At 42.9% G+C, this 21,984-nt stretch overlaps 1 protein-coding gene across 1 annotated transcript; it reads right to left on the bottom strand.

Moving 5' to 3' along the window:
- Positions 1–4,116: 4,116 nt before the first annotated feature.
- Positions 4,117–10,355, bottom strand: Fam110c (family with sequence similarity 110 member C). Its single transcript, XM_071601215.1, has 2 exons — positions 9,356–10,355; positions 4,117–5,626 (listed from the first exon to the last, which is right to left on the bottom strand). Exon 1 carries the CDS (start codon positions 10,353–10,355, stop codon positions 9,387–9,389), a length of 969 nt encoding a protein of 322 aa, XP_071457316.1. The 3' UTR covers positions 4,117–5,626; positions 9,356–9,386.
- Positions 10,356–21,984: the final 11,629 nt, after the last annotated feature.

Genomic DNA, 21,984 nt, shown 5'->3' on the forward strand with positions numbered 1-21,984 from the left:
CAGTCCCTCATGTCCAGAAACTTCCAGCACCTGGATCCTAACTTCAGGGTCACCTACATCAGGGAGGAAGCACCCTAAGCTGCCCAAATTCAGGGCCAGAGTGAAATACCAGACGGCACTAACAGTGGAAAGTGACTCCAGTGTCTCTGATACAGTCTCCTCAGAGGTGGAATAAAGTCAGGGCAGGAATTTGTCATCAGGATGTGTTAATGCAGACTCCCGCTCAGGGCGTACAGCAGCCAGGACTTGGTGCAAAAACTTGAAGATCCCTGCACATGGGCCATTGGTGGCCCTACTCATGCCATGCTCCCTGTAACAGTGCTCCAGGAGGAGCAGTGCAGGGAGGAGTATTTGCCTTTCTTCTGGGCCACCAGGAGCTGGGCAGCTGTGTGTGCATTGAGCCTTGAGTTCCTCCTAGGAGAGGAGAGGGCTGAACTCTGGAATTTCTAGCTATGACCTGTGGGAGGCCATCCTCACATGTGATTTGTTACCTCCCTGGCTGGGCGAGAGGCGCTTAGGCACAGCTGTGTCAGAGTTTTCCCCACCCTTCTCCAGGTCCGAGGGCTTGTCCGTGCAGAGGCATGTCTGGCCACTACCCCGAAGACCCAATCGTTGCCCCCGACCTTGGGATGCTGCCCCCCTTAACCTTCATTGGATGGGATTTTCCCCGGAATTTTTTGTTCCCCAATAAAAGTCCACTCCCTGGTGTGTTCTCTCTCTCTCTCACTAGCCTCTTCAGTAAACCTCACTACTACAATAGGTGGCTTGAGGCTGGAGCTAGGAGGAGCCATCCTGGAGCTGGTTTAAAGGTAATTAGAGTCTTGTCTCTTTAATTTAAAACTCCCTAGTGGTTTCTCACGATTCGAACCTTCTTTCATGAAGCCAGTGTGGGTCTCGGGCTAAAATGATCCTCTGCAGTCCTGGTCAAGTGGGTCTCTGCCAGTTAACCAGATGCCCACCTGGGTTCTCTCTTGGTACCTCATGCAGTCTTTCCAGGGGCTGGTGTGAATTCAGGGGAACCTTGGACACATTCCCTCTGCTCTGTGATGCTGCAGTCCTGACTTGCCAAGTATGCTAAGGAGAAGACAGGACCCCTGAATCCTGACAGCATTGCCCTGGTGTGCCCCAGCCTGCACCTGCTGTTTACCTCCATGTGTGTCTGAGAGGCTATGCTCAGAAGATAAGGAAAGACCTCACAGGCTGTGAATCACATTGACTCTTACTTCTTTCCCTAAGTTGAAAAGTAGACTCCCTTCAAAACGCAAAGGCAGCTGTCAGTGCCTTCCAACAACCTTCTGAGCAAGAAGCTGGCTGTACTGAGGCCAGTGTGTTCTGCTTTCTCTTCTGTTCAAACTTCAAAGCTCAAGATTGATATAAACCTCTCATAGAAAAAAACAAAGCCATTTAAACATCTGCCTGTTCTCTTTTGCTGTTGCTTGGTTTATTTTATATGATGTAGACTTTAAGTCCTATTTATGATTCAGGTAGATTGGCCACCAAATAGAAACCATGAAGTAGAAGGGCAAAATAAACTCATAATCAGGTTCATAGCACAACTTGCTGCTTCACTAACTCTGCTTTATTCCCTTCCTTCTCTGCCAGCCTCCCTTTATTTGTCTTCTTTCCATCATCAACACCCACCCATCTATTATCATCTATCAATATCCATTATCATTTATCATCCACCCATCATCAATCAATCATCTATTATCCATCCATCCATCATCTATCATCCATCTATCACCCACCCATCATCAATCATTTACCATCCATCCATCACCTATCCATTATCATCCACCCATCATCAGTCTATCTTTTCTTCCTTTATAACCTATCATCCATCCATCATCTAACATCATCCATACATCATTATCTATCATCAATCCATCCATCATCATCTAACATTATTCATTTATCCATCCATCCATCATCATCTCTTTCCTTATTGGATACCTGGTCCCCCTGGAACTGAAGTCCCATGATGGCAGGGAGCTGTGTGAAACCCTCATACCTAGTGCAGTGTTGGGCTCCTTGACACATGCATGTAGTGAATTCTCCATTGCCCTCAGTGACATCCCTGATTAAAGTCACTATTGCTCAGGTGTACCATTGTTTTGATACCACAAGGTAAACAGCAAGGATTTGGGTTTAATTAATTTTATAATTTCCTGTTCTGGAACTTATGTAATTAAAAGTCCTACTTAAGCTCAAATTGAGCACCTCATAGGGTCTACTGAAGCCAGAACCCAGTTTTCTCTGTGTCTGAGCCTCTAGTTGATTCTCAATTTCTAAAGAAATTAATATTCTATTTTCACTCAAAGGTGAATCATTATTAATGGCTTAATGTAGCTTCGTCTTAAGAGAGCATTCCAATGTTAGTGACTATTTTGAAGGAGATAACCTAATGATATCAGTTACTCAGAGTCTGAGGCACAGATACAGAGGTGATGAGGGAGGCGGCACACTTGCTGGTGCTTCTGTGACTTGTCCCCGGCAGCTGCTCCCTGCTACTCCCAAGGCCAAGCCTACAAGCTGCAGGCTGAGACATTCAATTTCCTACTTGTTTGATATTCAATCTGGAACATGTAAAGATTGTGTAAATGTATCTAATTCATCAGTGAACACAAAATGTTCAAACAGCTAGCCACTTTGTGTAACTCTATTGCTTCTTGAAATTTCAAGAGGTAACTGAAAAGTATGACCACTGCTATTAGGTGGCCATGGGGGTGGTGGAGTTCTTCAAGAAAACATGGAGTTGAGGCACTTACTCTCTTTAAGAAGGCCCATTTGTGGGTGCTGGCATAGATTAGACATAGCTGTTGCAAGGCTGGAAAGAAACCCATCTGGCTTGGGCAGTGCAGCAGGAGCAGACAGGCTCCCTTACCTGCCTACCAGCCAATCCACACAAAGCCCAAGACAGCAGGGCTTGCCCTCCCTGAGAGAGCTCAAGAGAAAGGTAAAAATTGCCTTCATTTTTATGCCAGATTTCCAGTGGTAATATTAGTAAAACATAGAATCTTTTTAAAGCAAAAGACTGATAAAACAGTGCAAGACAAAGTGCTAAATATTCATGTGGCTTTCACTGCAGCTCATCTCGGGAGGCCTAAGGGCCACCTAGACCAAGCCTGGGGTGCTTCCTCTACTGCTGCTGGTAGCCCAGGAGGCAACATTCCAGAAGAAAGGCAGAAACACAGACTGGAGGGATTGTGGATTACAATGAGCACATTCTCCCTTCAGGAAAGTTTGACCTTGCTCACAGATGGAGATGCAAAACATACTTTATTTCTTTAATACAGAGTATAAAATATTGCACTCTGGCTGCAAGTGTGTGCAGGAAAGACCTACTAGAAATATCTCCAGCAACTCTGTGGCATGGTGTTTTAGGGCACCATGGGCAGCAAGTATGAACCTTGAACCACTGGGCGTGGCAGAGTCCAATGGCCTGCTGTAACTGCTTGCATGCATGTAGAATGAGGGAGCTGAACAGTGCGTGCACACCTGGGGCAGTGCTAGTCTGCAACCACAGAGGAAGAGGTTGAGTTACCGTCTTTGCTCTACCATCATTGTCTCCCTTCTGACTTTTTATCACATTATATGTATGCAAATTCTTTCATGGACAAATGAAAGCCTCTTGCAGCAGTCCCTGTGGCTCAGCCTTGTGGAATGTAAGTAGATGGAGCAGCAGCTGGACTCTCAGGTGCTCAGCAATTGGGGCAATTCAGGGCTAGGACAGAGTGTCTCCCTGCAGCCACACACCCGCACATGCAGCTGAGGAATGCATCTGGAGGGGTAAGGCAGCCAGGTTGCTTCCTCTGCACTAACACCACCTGCTATCCACTCCCCAGGCCTCCCCTCTGGTATCTGCTTCCAGGATTCACTTCAAGTGAACTCCTCTCTTTCCCATGCCACCACTGAAAGCAAAGATGATTCTGGAAGATGTTGGGGGCTTCAAGTGGAAACCAATTGGTTTCATATTTTTCATCCACTTTATGAAAGGCGAGTGTGACCTCGGCTGTCAGTCACTCTGTTCTGACAGCAGAAAGGCATGCAGGGTTCAGTTAAAGCATTCACATATAAAATTAGTGGGACATCTGAAAATGAGAGATGTGGGTATATGAAAGATCTCACCTTTGATGTCCTTTAAACTAAATGAAATACAGTGAACAGCAAAACAGCAGCACTGCAGAGCAATTACCAGGGCACACGTTCTCAAACAGGCGCTGCTTCTCAACTCTTCCCTGGAACCATGTGGAAACAAACCACAGGACTGAGCACCCTGCAGAGTGGCCAGCACCCCACTGCAGTCACAAGACAAGAAGAAACTAATTTACAACAGAAATGATATACTGACGGCCACACAAAGTAAAGTGAAACTGCCCAGAGACTAGCAACCGAAACTCAGAGATCTGCTCTCACGATAAAACAGTCACAATTTTTAAGCAAATACATGAATATATTAAAATGTTATTATTATGAAATGTTATGATTGAGATATCCATTTCTTCCCACAATCTTCCCTTGAATAATTTTGTTTTTGAAGAGATATATTTTGATAAAATGTGGTAAGCTTTCAAAGAGTTGACTAGGTGACAAATTCTCTTCTGGTTCTCAGGGACAGAAGATTCCCTTGAAAGGTTCCGAATCTGTGACCCCTTTTCCCTGAGCACGTTAAGTCAGGGCCCCAGCAGCTCCCATGTACATGCAGATCCCGGAGTCTCCCCAATATCAGATCCCATCCCTGCCTGTAAAACATGCTTTCTGCAGAGGGAACGATGCCAAATCCAGGTGAGTCCATGGTGTGTGGAGTGTGCACTAGACCAGGGCCTGGGCCACGAAGAGCTCCTATTTCATGGGGTCATGTGCGTGTGGGCCAGATGTCTCTCCCCTGCAGATGAGAATGGGGGCACTGCCTGCATTCTGCTTGGGAATGCCACTTCAGACCCGACAAGAGGACCAAAAGAATCTTCACCAACTCTCAGGAAACTGTCCAGGGACAATAAAGCTCTTTACTAAGCAAGACCTTTGCTTCTGTATATCTTCTTCTGCATCTTTCCACATGGCTACTACCTAGCAGTAGGGAGTGGTATTGACCCTATTGTCCTGGAGGGATTCTAAATGTGCTTCCTCACTCATGGAAGAAGACGATCAGTCATGCTGTTTGGGAAAATTCAGTTGGTAGTGAGTGGTGCTTTGTAGTTCAGAGTGAAGCTTTGAAGACCAAGTGTGTCTGCTGTCAGCCACAGCATTGAACCAGAAAGCTTCTTGGTGGTTACAGAACTTTACCTGGACCAACCAGTCAAAAGGAATAAGTAACATGCCACTCATGCTTGAATTTCATGCTTTTCTCCTTTTTGTTTAAAAAGAAATTAAATATTGTAAAAATGCATTGTAGTATCTCTTTGTCACCAAGTCAGTAAAAACGATACCCTGGGCAAATCTCCCATCACCTTTCTACCTCCTCCTCAGCATGCCAACCCTTCTGCAGTCAGCAAGCTTTGTCAGCAGGATACTCCATTCCCAGAAAAGCAGTAGTCATGTGTCCTTGAGGCACACTGCACAAATGGCCTGGGGTTTCAAGTCATCCAGAACATCAAGGGGTCCTTTTGTCACCAGGAAGGTCTGTTTCCTGAGTAGTAAAAAAAGAACAAACATGATTAGCTCCTGTCTGCTGAAGAATGTTTGCTGCAAAGCCTGGCCCTGCTGTCTTGGGTTTGTGATATCTCTTCATTTCAAAGCATCTCCTTTTTGTGTTTTAAAGTTGAAAATACGTTGATAAGACTTCTGTCACCTGGGTTCTCTGTCAGAACAAATCTCCATGTTCCTGCAGGCCTTTTTCTGGACATCTAAAAGTCCTCTGTGCCTCCTACTACTCCTAGTACAGTGAAGACAACTGGTCTAAATGCTGACAAGGCCATGCTGACATTAACCTAAGCTCAGGCCTGGGGGACAAAACAGAGATCAAGGCAGGAGGCCCCTCTCATGTTGGAAGGCAAACAGCTCCATGCTTTTCAAGGAGCAGCATCTCTAAGGTGCTGTCCAGGAGACAAGAAAGATGGCCCTATAGCCCTCAGCCACTTTCACCCACACTGTGCTCCTGTAGGGCTTCCTAGATAGGAGCAAAGGAAGAAGCCCTTCCTAGATAGGAGCAAAGGAAGTGCCCCTGTCCATGTGTTGGGTGCCACTGTATCTTTCCAATGAAAGATCTAATTCTTCCCACAGGTTCTCAGTGGGCTTCTATGGGTTATCCTTCTTTATCAAAGAGAAATGTGGAGGGGTCTGTAAGGTCTGAAAGTTTTTGTCTTGATATTAAGCAATGTTTATCTGTAATTATCCCAAAGGGCAAGTTCCTATTCTATAAGTTTCTTTTTTTTTTTAAATTTTTTTTAATATTTATTTTTTAGTTATCGGCGGATACAACATCTTCTTTTTTTTTGTATGTGGTGCTAATGAGGATCGAACCCGGGCCGCACGCATGCCAGGCGAGCGCACTACCGCTTGAGCCACATCCCCAGCCCAATAAGTTTCTAACATAACCAGTAAGTTATATTTTTTTATGTAAAAGATGAGAATCAGAAAGATCTAAATTTTGGAAGTATTCAATTTGATGAGTTTAAGAACAGAAGGTAACTAAGAGCCAGGGAATCAAAGAGTAATTCTTATTAACTGTACTCAGAGACACAGAGACTCTGAGAGTACCAGGACTGCCCCTGTGTCCAGGTATAATGGTCCATTACTCGATAGTCCTCAGTGGTCAGAATGTAGACTCTATGAGCCATGTTTCAGTTCTGATATTTTTAAATCTCACATGCAAACATTTTTACCCATGTGACAAGAATGTATAAATTTTTTGTTCTGGATGGAATATATTTATTAAAATTTATAAAGCTCTGTTTGCCAAGGGGGAAACCTCTGTGTAAGATACATTTAAATTATTTACTTATAAAGCCTACCTTTCATCTCAATTATTCTAAATTGTTCATGAAATCCCAACATGAGTCTTTTGAGAATTGCAGCACAAGTGTTCTGGCAAACTACAGGAAAGGCAGAGCCCAGCTCCTGGCTACACATCTTGTAGAGCTCAGGGAACTCTTCCAGAGGAGTCACTTGTGTGGAGAAAGCAGGGGCCACCTCAAAGCCCCTGTGCACAGCCCAGCTGTGGGCCTCAGGCGCCTTGGCCCCCTGGACCCTGCTTCTCAGAGGAAACAAGCCTGGTGGCAGCATGAAGGGGGCTGTGGTGCTGAGCAGTCAGCCGCCCGGTGAGCTGGAGGAGGCTCACTCTGCCCACAGCCCTCCGGGCAGCACTGTACTTTCCAGGAGCACAGCCTGCCTGTACTTCTGGGGGAGCAAATCTGTGAGTTCAGTGTTGAGCTGGTGATGGCCAGTGCTAGGCAGAAGCCAGGATAACTTCTCTTCACTATTTCCCAAATGCTACAGGCAATCAACACCCCTCAGCCCTGCTTGCGCAACAACAGCTCAGAAAGCAAGTGACTTGTTCCTCCTTCCAATAAACAGGACGAAGCTGGAGAAAGAAACAGGGTGGGTAATGGAAGCGGTGAACCTCTGTCCTACATCCACCCTCCCTGGGTGCTTTCCCACACCAGCCCCACTCTTCCAGTTGCTTCAATGATCTGCCCTTAGCACAGGGGCACGTTCTCACAGCTCAACTAAACTTCTTATATTTTTCATATATTCAAGCCTAAAAAGGCTTGGGAAGGTTATTTTGCATATTAAATCCAAGTTCTCTTCAGTGATGGATGGGGTCTGGAGGGATCAAGGGGCTTCTGTTTTCACATTGTCCTCTTGTCACCTCAGCACAAATAGCCCCCTTCCACTTGCAGCCGCCTGGAGAATTCCTTCACAATTGCTTCCGCAACTGTCCATTAAGCAGTACTTGCTTGCTTTCCTTTTTCAGGGTTTGATCTCAAAACATAGATACACAAATTATTGATTTGCAGAAATGAAATGCTAAGACTGGACACCATCTGCCTGCTCCCTTTGTTTCACAGACCAAGAAGGCCTGGACTAAAAACACAGGAGGCACATAGCCACAGAGGCAAGCCCTGAGGACACTCATTGCCAGGTCACATGCCCCAGGACAGCACCTGCTCTGGATGCCCACAGCATCACCATGGCATGTCCCTGTCAGCATCCATTCACTTCAGATCCAAACAACTCAATGGAAAGTACAAGTTACTTCTTTAAGTTTGCTTGCCTATTTACATTCTTTGGGGATTGAGTTTAGAGTAAAATGTCCTCCATGTTCAACAAAACAGTGATTCACCTCTGTACTAAGGCCACTTGGAGAAGTTCTTGGGTTTTTCCCCGTCTTCAATACAGGAGAACTGAGTGCAAGCATTTCTGCGGCAGCCCTCCACAATTCCACAGGCCAATGTTGTGCTTTCAGTTAGTATCACAGTGGCGGACAAAATAATGATTTTTTAAAAAGAATTTATAGCAAGCTGTTTGTTATTGAAGGGTGACAGGGAAAAAACAAAAGATGTTACTGTGTCTAAATCCTTAGTTCTCAAAGAAAACTCTGAAAATGGCCTTCTCTTTGCTATTCCCCAAATGGCACAGGGACTGAGAGGACAATGGAGAATCAACACACGTCAGCCCCTCGGGCTGAAGAACTGAAGGTTAGACCTATACTACTGGTATTCAAAGGAAATAAATTTATTCTGTTTTATCATCAGAGGCAAATAAACTACAGAATCAAGACAGTTTGGAATGTTGAATAATACTTACTAGAATCATAGCAGTTTAAACTCTGATGCAATCTAGTCCAATTCCTCCAGTTCAAAAAACAGAAGCCCTCAAAAAAATTTAAATAAAATTTTACCAAGTAAGGATCTTTCTTGCTAAACCAATGCCAAACTGCTGCAAAGATCCCTTGGAGAGTTCTTACCAAAGTAAAGGCCTTCAGGAAGGGGTATGGAAGGTGAGACAGCAGCACCTACCTGGGCTGCAGGTGCACAGGACTTAAAGTAGCTCCACAGCAAGTTTGTCCCAGTGCACATACATACTAGGGCTCTGAGGCTACTTTCAAAGCAGGGGATGATGATTCAGAGGAGTAAAAGTGCTCCCAAGATCTTTTATATTTCTGATTTCCTCTCTTTTAACTCAGTGTGACCTTTCCAGGCGATCAAATTCAGCCCTGGTCTGCCAGCACCTGCATCTGGGCCCTTTGGTCTGGCTGCAGTGATTCCACCAGGAGCCTCTCCATTTCTTAGGCCCTTACCAACATAGGGGCTTTATTTTAAGTGAAAGTTATAATTGGACGGCATTCAGTTTAGTCCTACTCAGCAACCTGAACACAGACTCCTGCCACTGTCCCCCAAGCTTTTTGGGCACGCACCTGAGGTCCTGGTGTCCTTGGACGCAGGCCTTCAAGCAGGCCCCTGGCTGGGGGTCTCCTTGGCCTTCTTGCAGGTGTACAGCCACTTAATGATGCGGGCATTTCTCTCGACCACGGAGGTAGTGCTGGGCACCTGCTCTACGAGCTCCTCCTCCTGCAGCCCATCGTTGACCTCGTCGCTGTGCCGAGAGAAGCCACTGTCGGAAGTGGCCACACTTACGCTACGCACCTTGAGGGCGACACAATCGGACCCTGCGGAGAAGTTGTCCTTCCCAAGAGCCTCTACCACCTCGGGATCCAGGCCGCAGTACAGGAAGAAGGTGTCAAACTCGGCCTTGGCCAGGGAGTAGCGGGAGCTGAGGTCTGACTGCGAGCGCTGAAGCCCCCGACGTCTGGCCACCAGCAGCTCCTTACCAGCGCACGAAGCCTGGCCCCCCGGGGTCGCTGCTGAAGGCAGGGCGGGGTCCCCGGGCTCTGGGCCCGCGGCACCGACTGGGGCCGCAGTCGCAGCCACCAGGAAAGGCTTTGCGGGTGCGGCCTCCCTGCCGCCGGCATGGCTCTCCTCCCTCGCCCCGGGCGTTTGGAAGGACTCCGGCGCCTTGTCTTTGCTCGGTCCCTGGAAAAGTTTCTTCACCAGGCCTCCCCTGGGGCCGTCGGTACCCGGCCCTCGGACGAACTCGCATTTCTGCCGGTAGATGACCAGTGAGTCAGGCCTCAGAGACTTCCGCGCGATCGCCCTGCGCGCCACCGGCGCGGGGACGCGGGCCGCAGCAGCCGGGTCACAGCGCTGCCCCACGGGCGTCCCAGGGCTGCGGCCCTCAGAAGCGGGGTCCAGATGGGCCCCCGGCAGGCCTCGAACGTACTTGGCGCGGTCCGCAGCGAGCCTCTCCACCGCGCTCCTGCGCGCCGGCCGCACTGCGTGCGCGTCCCGCAAGGCCTCGGAGTCCGGGGGAGGCGGCTGCTCGCCGGCAGACGCGTTCTGGGCAGGCAGAGCGCGCATCCTCGCCGGGCACAGACCCGCCGGGCTCGCGTCCTCCCGGGTTTCGGCGCCCGTGGGTCCCAGGCCCGTTCCGAAGTCCGCTCGGGGTGGGGAGTGGCGCCGCAGGGTCGGGCCACTCAGGTCCGGAATTGGGGCGAGTCTGAGTTCGTTTGGGCAGGTGAATCACCCCAGTCCCCGCCCGCTGGCTCCTCCCACCTGCCCGCCACCACCCGCCACCCAGTCCCAGGTCCTAGTCGCCTCCGCCAGGTGTCCCCGCCCCCCATCCTGCAGTGTCCCCGCCCTTGTCGGTCCCCACCTCCTCACCTCTGGGCCGGTATCCCTGCCTCCTCACCTCTAGCCGGGTATCCCAGCCAGGTGGGCCCTCAGCCTCCGCACCTCCTCTCAGTGTCCCCTCCCTTGTTCTTCCCTAGACTTCTCTCCTCTGACCCAAGCCGTCTCTCTTCTACCTTAGCAGGCTATGGGGAGGGCCAAGCCGTCCCCTGGGGCAGAGATGGGAGGAACCACGCCCTTTCAGCTCCAGGTGTCAGCCATTTCCTTCCAGTCCCGGAATCCCTGAGGGCACTGGCGGACAGGGCGTTTCTTGAGAGGGGAGGGCCAAGGGGACGGGCTCCCTAAGGCAGGTGCCTTGTGTCCTTTGATTTCTTAAAGTGATCTCAGCGTGCTTGGACTCTTGACTGTTTTCCTTAGTTTCTACCAGAGCCCATAGTATCACAAAAGAAGAGGATATAAAACGAAAGAAAACTTTGGCGCTCAGGGTCAGTCTGTTTGGAGGAACCCAGGACCTTTGGGAAGGACCAGAGGATGGTGAAACTGCAGGCAGTGCGGCCTAGAAGTGCTGAAAGTGTAAGAAAATGTTTCCAAAATTCCATTCTTTTCAGACAATGGACAAAGGACTAAAAATATCTGACAAACAAGTGAAATACACGTGTTATCTCCTACAGGGGTGTGGCTCTGGGATGCTCCCAGCACTTGGCTGTAGTGCCTGTTCTGCTGCCTTACTGAAACCTGTTTTTAGCACCAGAGGGCACCAGAAGTGGTCTGGCCCCTGGGAGAGAGCAACAGGGGGTGTCCATTGGTCCTGGGGGAAGGGAGAAGCCCAGAACCACACTTCCCAGATAACCCTGCTGGCAAACGTGGCACTTACAGATAGAGACAGGGGAGAGAGGGAATACGAAACAAATCAGAATGTGCTCCAAGGTTGAGGGCTGGAAGGTAGGTGTGCCTGGTCTCTACTCACCAGACCTGGGGTCCCAGAGGACAAACCTTCTCAATTGTTTGGCTGAACCTGACTCCTGTCACTGCCTCTTGGGCAGCAGCAGCAGTTCTGAGAGAATCCTAAGCCAGGGACTCTGGAATTTGAACCTGGGCCCAAATTTACCAGTCATATTCCTTTGAACAGGTGGTACTTATCGGGGATTTTATTTGTCATCTGCAGAAACCCTGTTTTTATAGTGTGCCCTGTAGTGAGTGCCAAGTAAATGTGAGGTTAAGGCCTCTGCCTCCTGATGTGGGAACTGTAGACCGCTGGTTGCTGATCTGTAATCCACAGCCAGGTCTTGTCAGTTACAGAGAATTCTTATTAAAGGGCTCGGCACTTCATCTGGTAAAGAGTGGATTTTCAATAAAAGTTAAATTTTCTTGTTTTGATGAGGATATTATGATAACTGTTTGCTACTTTTGAATCAAAGTTAATGAATTTGCATATGAGCACTGGACACATTAAAAATAGTTTCACTTCTATAGATAGTTATATTTAAGACATTTTTATTTGATTAATTTTATTTATGTCTATGATCTCCCACCTCTTAAGCAGATAACTTACTGGAATAATGGAACTGAAGTAGTAAGATACTGACAGAGAAATTTCTTGACTGGAAGTATCAACTTTGAGAACATTTCCTTCCTGGTATTCACCTTGAAAGATGTGAGGGCAAAACAAAGTGCAAATGGACTGAATGATCCCATAACTCAACTCTGGGAATTTGTCCCTAGGAGCTCACAGTACGTGTGTGCAGCAGGAGGGCACCCACTGCAGAAGGGCCTGCAGTCAACCAGCAGGCGGCAGCAGAAGGGAGGCTGGGTGATGAGTGGCACTGTTGATGATTCAGAAGGAACTGAAGAAGCCTGGGGGAGAGTGTTGTGGTGTTTATGTGGGCACCGGAAGCGGCAGCACTGTGAGTGGTGCAATGATTAATTTGTGGATCAACTTACCTGAGTGATGGTGCTAACAGCTGTGGTCAGACTCATTCTGAGTGCTTCTTCGAGTGAAGCAGATTGCCCTCCCCAATGTGGAGGAGCCTCATCCAGTCATAGAGTGAAGGCTGGCCTCCTCTTGAGCAAGAGGAGATTCTCCAGCTTTCATCAGACTGGAACTGCCACCCTGTCTTTCCCTTGTTTCCTGGCCTGCTGGCAACCCTATGAACTTTGGACTGATCAGTCTTCACAACCTCATGGCCAGTTCCTTTAGATAGGTCTCCTTTTATGTGTGATAGCCATATGTTCTTGGTTCTTTTTGTCTGGAGAACCCTGACCAACACAGCAGGTTAGGAATACAAGACTGAAAGGAAGAGAGGCTGAGATGAATAGATGCGCAGAGACTGGTGACCCTTGGATGTAGAGGGCAGAATGGAACAAAGAGCTTGGCAGGCTTTGCTGATCTGACTTGGGGACTGCAATTGTCCCAAATTAAGTCATTATGAAGGGGTGGGTATTTAAGAGGAGAGAATCAATGTTGAGGTATGCTCCTAATATCCCTAGTTTTTCTAGTGTTTTGAACAGGAAGGTGTGCTGTATTATGTCAGTTGCTTTTTCTGCATCTATTGAGATGATCTTATGATTCTTGTTTTTAAGTCTATTAATATGATGAATTACGTTTATTGATTTATGTATGTTGAACCAACCCTGCATCCCTGGAATGAATCCTACTTGATCATAGTGCACTACCTTTTTAATATGTTTTTGTATGTGATTTGCCAGAATTTTACTGAGAATTTTTGCATCTATGTTCATTAGGAATATTGGTTTGAAGTTTTCTTTCCCTGGCGGGTCTTTGTCTGATTTTGGTGTCAGGGTGACTAGTATCATAGAATGAGTTTGGAAGGGTTTCCTTCTTTTCTATTTCTTGGCATACTTTGAGGAGTATTGGTGTTAATTCTTCTTTGACAGTCTTATAGAACTCAGCTGAGAATCCATCTGGTTCTAGGTTTTTCTTGGTTGGTAGGCTTTTGATGGCATTTTTTTTATTTCATTATTTGACATTGATCTGTTTAAAGCATGTATGACATCCTCATTTAGTTTGGGTAGAAATTTATTGATGTCTTTGATATTTCTATTTCGTTAGAGTATAAATTTTCAAAATAGTTTCTAATTATCTTCTGTATTTAGACATCTTTGTTGTGATATTTCCTTCCTCACCTTGAATTTTAGTAATTTGAGTTTTCTTTGTTTTTCTTTTCATTAGCATGGCCAGAGGTTTGATCTATTTTATTTATTTTTTAAAAAAAAACCCAACTTTTTGTTTTGTCAGATTTTTCAATTGTTTCTTGTTTTAATTTCATTGATCTCAGCTCTAATTTTAATTATTTTCTGTCTTCTATTGCTTTTGGTGTTGATTTGTTCTTCTTTTTCTAGGGCTTTGAGATGTAGTGTTAGGTGATTTATTTCTTGACTTTTTATTCTTTTAATGAATGCACTCAATGTAATAAACTTTCCTCTTAGTACTGCCTTCATAGTGTCCCAGAGATTTTGATATGTTGTATCAGTATTCTCATTTAACTCTAAGATTTCTTTTTTTATTTCATCCTTGATTTCTTATATCATCCATTCATCATTTAATTGTATATTACTTAGTCTCCATTTGTTACAGTAGCTTCTACTTTTTATTTTATCATTGATTTCTGATTTCATTCCATTGTGATCTGATAGAATGCAGGGTATTATCTCTGCTTTTTTGTATTTACTAAGAGTTGCTTTGTGGCATAAGGAATGGTCTATTTTAGAGAAGGAGCCATGTGCTGCTGAGAAGAAAGTATATTTGCTCATTGATGGATGAAATATTCTATATATGTCTGTTAAGTCTAAATTATTGATTGTATTATTTAGTTCTACAGTTTCCTATTTAGTTTTTGTTTGGAAGATCTGTCCAGTAGTGAGAGAGGTGTGTTAACGTTCACCCAGAATCATTGCATTGTGGTCTATTTGACTCTTGAAATTGAGAAGGGTTTGTTTGATGTACATAGATGCTCCATTGTTTGGGGCATACATATTTATAATTGTTGTGTCCTTCTTATATATACTTCCCTTGAGAATCATGAAATGTCCTTCTTTGTCCCTTCTGATTAACTTTGGTTTGAAGTCTTCTTTATCTGAAATGAGAATGGAAACTCCTGCTTATTTGTGCAATCCATATGAGTGATAAGATGTTCCCATCCTTTCACCTTCAGCCTGTGGATGTCTTTGCCTGTGAGGTGAGTCTCTTAAAGACAGCATATTGTTGGGTCTTGCTTTTTAATCCAATCTGCCAGTCTACGTCTTTTGATTGATGAGTTTAGGCCATTAATATTCAAGGCTATTATTGAGATATGATTTGAATTCCCTGTCATTTTGATTTATTTCTGGTTTTTGATTTGTCCTAGTTTCTCATTTGGTTGAATGTCACTTTAGTGTAGATCCTCTTTGCTGGTTTTCACTTTTTTTTTTTTTCACTTCATCCTCATGGAATATTTGTTGAGAATGTTCTGTAGTTCTGGCTTTCTAGTTGTGAATTCTTTTAGTTTTTGTCTATCATGGAATGTTTAAATATCATCTTCAAATCTGAAACTTAATTTTGCTGGATATAAAATTCTTGGTTGGCATCTGTTTTCTTTCAGAGCTTGAATTATATTATTCCAAGACCTCCTAGCTTTGAGGGTCTGGGCTGAGAAGTCAGTTGAGATCTGAATTGGTTTCCCCCTATATGTAATTTGATTTTTTCCTCTCTCACAGCCTTTAATATTTTATCTTCATTCTCTGTATTAGTCATTCTCATTATTATGTCTAGGTATGGGTCTGCTATAATTTTGTACATTTTGGATCCTGTAAGCTTCTTGTATTTGATTTTTTATTCCATTCTTTAGAATTGGGAACTTTTCTGCTATTATATCATTGAAAGATTGTGCATTTCTTTGGTTTGTATCACTGATCCTTCATTTACCCTGGTCTACCCCTTTCTCAGTGGGGCAGACACCGCCAGAGCCTAGCCTTTGTCACAGGACCACCCCTTCTGACCAGTAGACTATTGCTGGAGGTCAAGCCCAGCAGCTCACATCCACTCACACCAGCCCACGCAGGATCCAGGCTCTCAGTAGGCCTGGTTCACCCCTCCCTTGGTGGCGCAAACACTGCCAGAGCCTAGCCTCTGGTGCAGGACCACCCCTTCCAACCAGTAGACTACCAGGGGAGGTCAAGCCCAGCAGCCCAGATCCACCCACTCCAATATATGTAGGACCCAGACCCAGGATTCAGTAGCATTCATGGAGGGACACCATCAGGGTTTGGAAGCCCAAAATCAAGGTGAGGTACAGACAATCTGCATGGGTACTACAAGAATATAGGGAAGAAACTGTAATATCTCAGATTCACACTGCAAGAAAGGAAGACACATAGACAATATGAAAAAAACAAGGGAGTAAAGTGCCCCCAAACAAACCAGGACACCATAATAACAGAACCCATGGACAGCGAAGTTGATGAAATGTCAGAGAAGGAGTTAGAAGGTTCATAATTAAAATGATCTGTGAATTAAGGAATGACCTAAATGAGCAAATACAGGCAAAAATTGATCACTCCAACAATGAGATAATAGAGCAAATACAGCTAGCAAAAGATTACTTCAACAGAGATAGGGACCCTGAAAAAAAAAAAACAGAAATGAAGGATACAATATTTCAAATTAAAAACTCAATAGAAAGCATAACCAACAGACTAGATCACTTGGAAGAAATAATGTCAGATAATGAAGACAAAGTACACAATCTGAAAAATAAAGTTGATCACACAGTGAAGACAGTTAGAAACCATGAACAGAACATCCAAGAATTCTGGATCAGCACCAAAAGACCAAATCTAAGAGTCATTGGGATAGAGGAAGGTACAGAGTTTCAAATCAAAGGAATGCACGGTCTCTTCAACAAGATAATATCAGAAAATTTCCCAAGCATGAAGAACGAATTGGAAAAACCAAATGCAAGAGGTTTACAGGATACCAAATGTACAAAATTCCAACAGATCTACACCAAGGCACATTATAATTAAAATGCCTAGCACACAGAATAAGGATAGCATCTTAAAAGCCACAAAAGAGAGGAATCAGATCACACATAGGGGGCAATCAATTGGTATTTTTCAACCTAGACCCTCAAAGCCAGGAGATCATGGAACAACATATACAAGCTCTGAAAGAAAATGGAGGTCAACCAAGAATCTTACAGCCAGCAAAATTAAGCTTCAGATTTGATGACTAAATAAAAACCTTCATGGAAGGTTTTACAGTAAGAAAACCTGCACTACAGAGCATCCTCAGCAAAATATTCCAGGAGGAGGAAATGAAAAACCACAATAAAAATCAGCAAAGGGAGGACCTACACTAAAGGAAAGGCCAATCAAAGGAGAAACCAAGTTAATTTAAAAATCAAAAATAAACCAAAATGTTTGGGAATACAAATTTCAATAATAACCCTGAATGTGAATGGCCTAAACTCATCATTTAAAAGACACAGACTGACAGATTGTATTAAAAAAAAAAGACCCAACTATATGTGGCCTTCAAGAGACTCATTTCACAGGAAAAGACATCCACAGACTAAAGGTGAAAGGGTGGGAAAAAACATACCACTCACATGGACCACATAGACAAGTAAGATTTTCCATCCTCATATTAGATAAAGTGGACTTCAAACCAAACCTAGTGAAAAGGAATAAAGAAGGACATTTCATACTGCTTAAGGGACCCATACATCAACAAGATATAATAATTATAAATATCTATGCCCCAAACAATGGGACATCTATGTATGTCAAACAAACTCTTCTCAACTACAAGAACCAAATAGAACACAACACAATAATACTGGATGACTTTAGCATACCTCTCTCACCACTGGATAGATCTTCCAAACAAAAACTAAACAAAGAGACTATAGAATTCAATAATACAATCAATAATTTGGACTTAACAGACATATATAGAATATCCCATCCATCAACGAGAAAATACACTTTCTTCTCAGCAGCACATGTGTCCTTCTCCAAAATAGACCATACATTATGCCACAAAGCAAGTCTTAGCAAATACAAAAAAAAAAAAAAATAGAGATACTACCCTGCATTCTATCAGACCATAAATGGAATGAAATTAGAAATCAATGATAAAATTAAAAAGAGAAGCTACTCCAACACCTGGAGACTAAACAATACACTATTGAATGACACATGGATAACAGAAGACATCAGGGAGGAGATTAAAAAAAATCTTAGAGGTAAACAAGAACTCTGATACAACTTATCTCTGGGACACTATGATGGTAGTGCTAAAAGGAAAGTTCATTGCATGGAGTTCATTCATTGACAGAAGGAAAATCCAACAAATAAATGACCTGACAGTGCAGCTCAAAGCCCTAGAAAAAGAACAAACCAACATCAAAAGTAGCAGAAGACAGGAAATAATTAAAATCAGGGCAGAAATCAACAAAATTGAAATGAAAGAAACAATTCAAAATATTGACAAAACAAAAAGCTGGTTCTTTAAAAAATAAATAAAATTGACAAACCCTTATCAATAAATAAAAGAAAAGAGGGAGTCAACTCAAATTACTAAAATTTCTGATGAAAAAGGAAATATCATGACAGACACTATTGAAATACAGAAGACAAATAGAAACTATTTTGAAAATTTATACTCTAGTAAAATAGAAAACCTCAAACACATCAACAAATTTCTAGAGGCATATGATCTACCCAAATTGAGTCAAGAGTACATACACAATTTAAACAGATCAATTTTAAGCAAGGAAATAGAAGACACCATCAAAAGCCTACCAACAAAGAAAAGCCTGGGACCAGACAGATTCACTGCTGAGTTCTACAAAATCTACAAAGAAGAATTAATGCCAATGTGCCTCAAATTATTCCATGAAATAGAAAAGGAAGGAAGCCTTTCAATTTTATTCTACGAAGCTAGTATCATCCTGATATCAAAACTAGGCAGAGACACATCAAGGAAAGAAAATTTCAGACAAATATACCTGATGATCATTGATGCAAAAATTCTCAATAAAATTCTGGCAAATTGCATACAAAAACATATTTAAAAATAGTGCACCATAATCAAGTGGAGTTCATTCCATAAATGAAAGTTTGGTTCAACATACAGAAATCACTAAATATAATTCATCACATCAATAGACTTAAAGATAAGAATCATGATCATCTCAAAAGATGCAGAAAAAGCATTTGACAAAATACAGCATCCTTTCATGTTTAAAACACTAGAAAAACTAGGAATAGAAGGAACATACCTCAACATTGTAAAAGCTATTTATGCTAAACCCAAGGCCAATATCATTCTAAATGGAGTAAAATTGGAAGCATTCCCTCTAAAAACTGGAACAAGATGGGGATACCCTCGTTCACCACTTCTATTCAACATAGTCCTTGAAACTCTAGTCTAGTCAGAGGAATTAGACAGAAATTAAAAGGATATGGATAGGAAAAGAAGAACTAAAACTATCATTATTTGCTGATGACATGATTCTATACTTAGAGGATCCAGAAAACTTCTAGAATTAATTAATGAATTAAGCAAAGTATCAGGATACAAAATCAATAACCATAAATCAAATGCATTTCTATAATCAGTGATGAATCTTCTGAAAGAGAAATTAGAAAAACTACCCCATTCACAATAGCCTCAAAAAAAAAAAATTGGGAATCAACTTAACAAAAGAGGTGAAAGACCTCTACAATGAAAACTACAGAACACTAAAGAAAGAAATTGAAGAAGACCTTAGAAGATGGAAAGATCTCCCATGCTCTTGGATAGGCAAAATTAATATTGTCAAAATGACCATAGTACCCAAAGCACTATATAGATTCAATGTGATTCCAATAAAATCCCAACACCATTCCTTATAAAATTAGAAATTTTAACATGAAATTCATTTGGAAAAAATGGGAGACCCAGAATAGCTCAAGTAGTTCTTAGCAAGAAAAGTGAAGCAGGAGGCATCAAAATACCAGATGTTAAACTATACTACAGTATAGTAATAAAACAGCATCTATAGTAATAAAACAGCATCGCATTGGCATAAAAATAGACATGTAGACCAATGTACAGAATAGAAGACACAGAGACAAATTCACATAAATACAGTTATCTCATACTAGACAAAGGCACCAAAAACATAGTGGAGAAAAGATAGCCTCTTCAACAAATGGTGATGGGATAACTGGAAATCCATATGCAGCAAAATGAAAATAAACCTTATCTCTCATCATGCTCAAAACTCAATTCAAAGTGGATCAAGGACCTAGGAATTAGTCCCAGAGACCCTGCGCCCTGTAGAGTAAAAAGTAGGCCCAAATCCTCTTCATGTTGGATTAGGCCCTGACTTCCCTAACAAGACTCCTAAAGTGCAAGAAATAAAATCAAGAAGTAATAAATGGGATGGTTTTAAACTAAAAAGCTTCTTCTCAGCAAAAGAAACGATCAGTGAGGTGAACAGAGAGCCTAGATTTTGGGAGGAAATTTTGCCACACACATGTCAGATGGAGCACTAAGCTTCAGGATATACAAGAAATTAAAAAAACTTAAACCAAAAAAATCAAACAATCAGTCCATCAATGAGCTAAGGAGCTTAACAGATGCTTCTCAGAATATATATATTTAATCAACAAATATGTGAAAAAAATATTCAATATCTCTAGTAATTAAAGAAATGCAAATCAAAACTTCCCTAGATTTCACCTCACACCAATAAGAATGGTAGTTATCAAGAATACAGGCAACAATAAATATTGGCAAGGATGTGGGGGAAAAGGCACACTTATACATTGCTGATGAGACTGCAAATTGGTGCAACCAAAATGAAAAGAAGTATGAAGAGTCCTTAGAAAACTTGGAATGGAACCACCATTTGATCCAGCTATCCCACTCCTTGGTCTATACCCAAAGGACTTAAAATCAGCATACTATAGTAACACAGCTACATCAATGTTCATAGCAGCTCAATTCATAATAGCTAAACTATGGAAATAACTTAGATGCCCTTCAGTAGATGAATGGATAAAGTAACTGTGTTTTATATACACAACGGAAAATCACTTAGCATTAAAAGAGAATAAAATTGATGACATTTGCATGTAAATGGGTGGAGTTGGAGAATATCACGCTAAGTGAAGTAAGTCAATCCCAAAAAAACTAATAGCCAAATGTTCCTCTGATAAGTGGATGCTGATCCATAATGGGGAGGTGGGAGGCATGGGGAAAATGGAGGGACTTTGGGAAAAGGGGAGGGAGGGGAGGGAGCGTGCATGGGGGCAGGAAAGATGGTGGAATGAGAAGGACATCATTACTCTAGGTACATGTATGACTGCACATGTGGTGTGATGCTACATCATGTACAACCAGAAAAACATAAAGTTGTGCTACAATTGTGTACAATGAGTCAAAATGCATTTTGCTGTCATACATACCTAGTTAAAATAAATTAATTAAAAATAAAAAGTGTTAATAACAGCATTTGTATTCTTCATAAATTTGACATCTGTTTCCACATATAGATAATGGCAAATTTCTGAATCTAATGTAAAAACTAAGTTAAAAATTTAAATTCCAAAATGACTGAATTCCAGTCCTCAAATAAATGAGCTCTTCCATGCACATGGAGGGATTTGGAGCATGACCTTGTTACTTGATGGCTTTGTTGCGTTGTACCTGGGTTAATGCAAAGCTATGATATGAGTTTCACAGTGAAGAATGAAGTCAGTATTTATTATAGCAAATTGAATAAACATTAAAGTAATTTTCTCAACAGTATGTGAACCCAAATATAAGGTTCTTTTTCCTCTACCAAAAGCCACTTTCCTTTTCAACAGAATCACTGCACAAATGCATTAGTCACTGTTTTCCCTGAACTAGGACAGGCTGATTGTCAGATGCAGAAGTCCAATTGTCAGTTGCGGAACATTTATCTTTGTCTTCCTGTGACAACCCCAGCTGTGTTGTCACCCCAATGTACGTGCTCATACTGCTTTCTGTTCTCAGAAGCACCTCAGTTTGGATATGTGGCCACCCTAGTCATATGCCCATGCTAATTAGCTGTGTGACTAATTAACACATGATTAATATAATTAACTCTGTGTCCAAGCTAATTAACATATGAGCTCCATTCCCCCTCTGTAAAGGAGGCAACTGACCTGTGCAATGCCTCAGGTCTGGCTGGTTCTATGTGACAGGTTGGAAGGGTACTGGTAGGTTTGAAGGGTGATGCTTCCCAGCACTCCAGGTATAAAGAAATTTGCAGAAAGACTTTTTTAGAACCAAACCAAACCCAAGTGCTGCTATCTGTTCAAAGTGCATGCTCCTAAACTCTGC

The sequence above is a fragment of the Marmota flaviventris genome, chromosome 14 (genome assembly GCF_047511675.1).
Source record: "Marmota flaviventris isolate mMarFla1 chromosome 14, mMarFla1.hap1, whole genome shotgun sequence".
Lineage (NCBI taxonomy): Eukaryota > Metazoa > Chordata > Mammalia > Rodentia > Sciuridae > Marmota > Marmota flaviventris.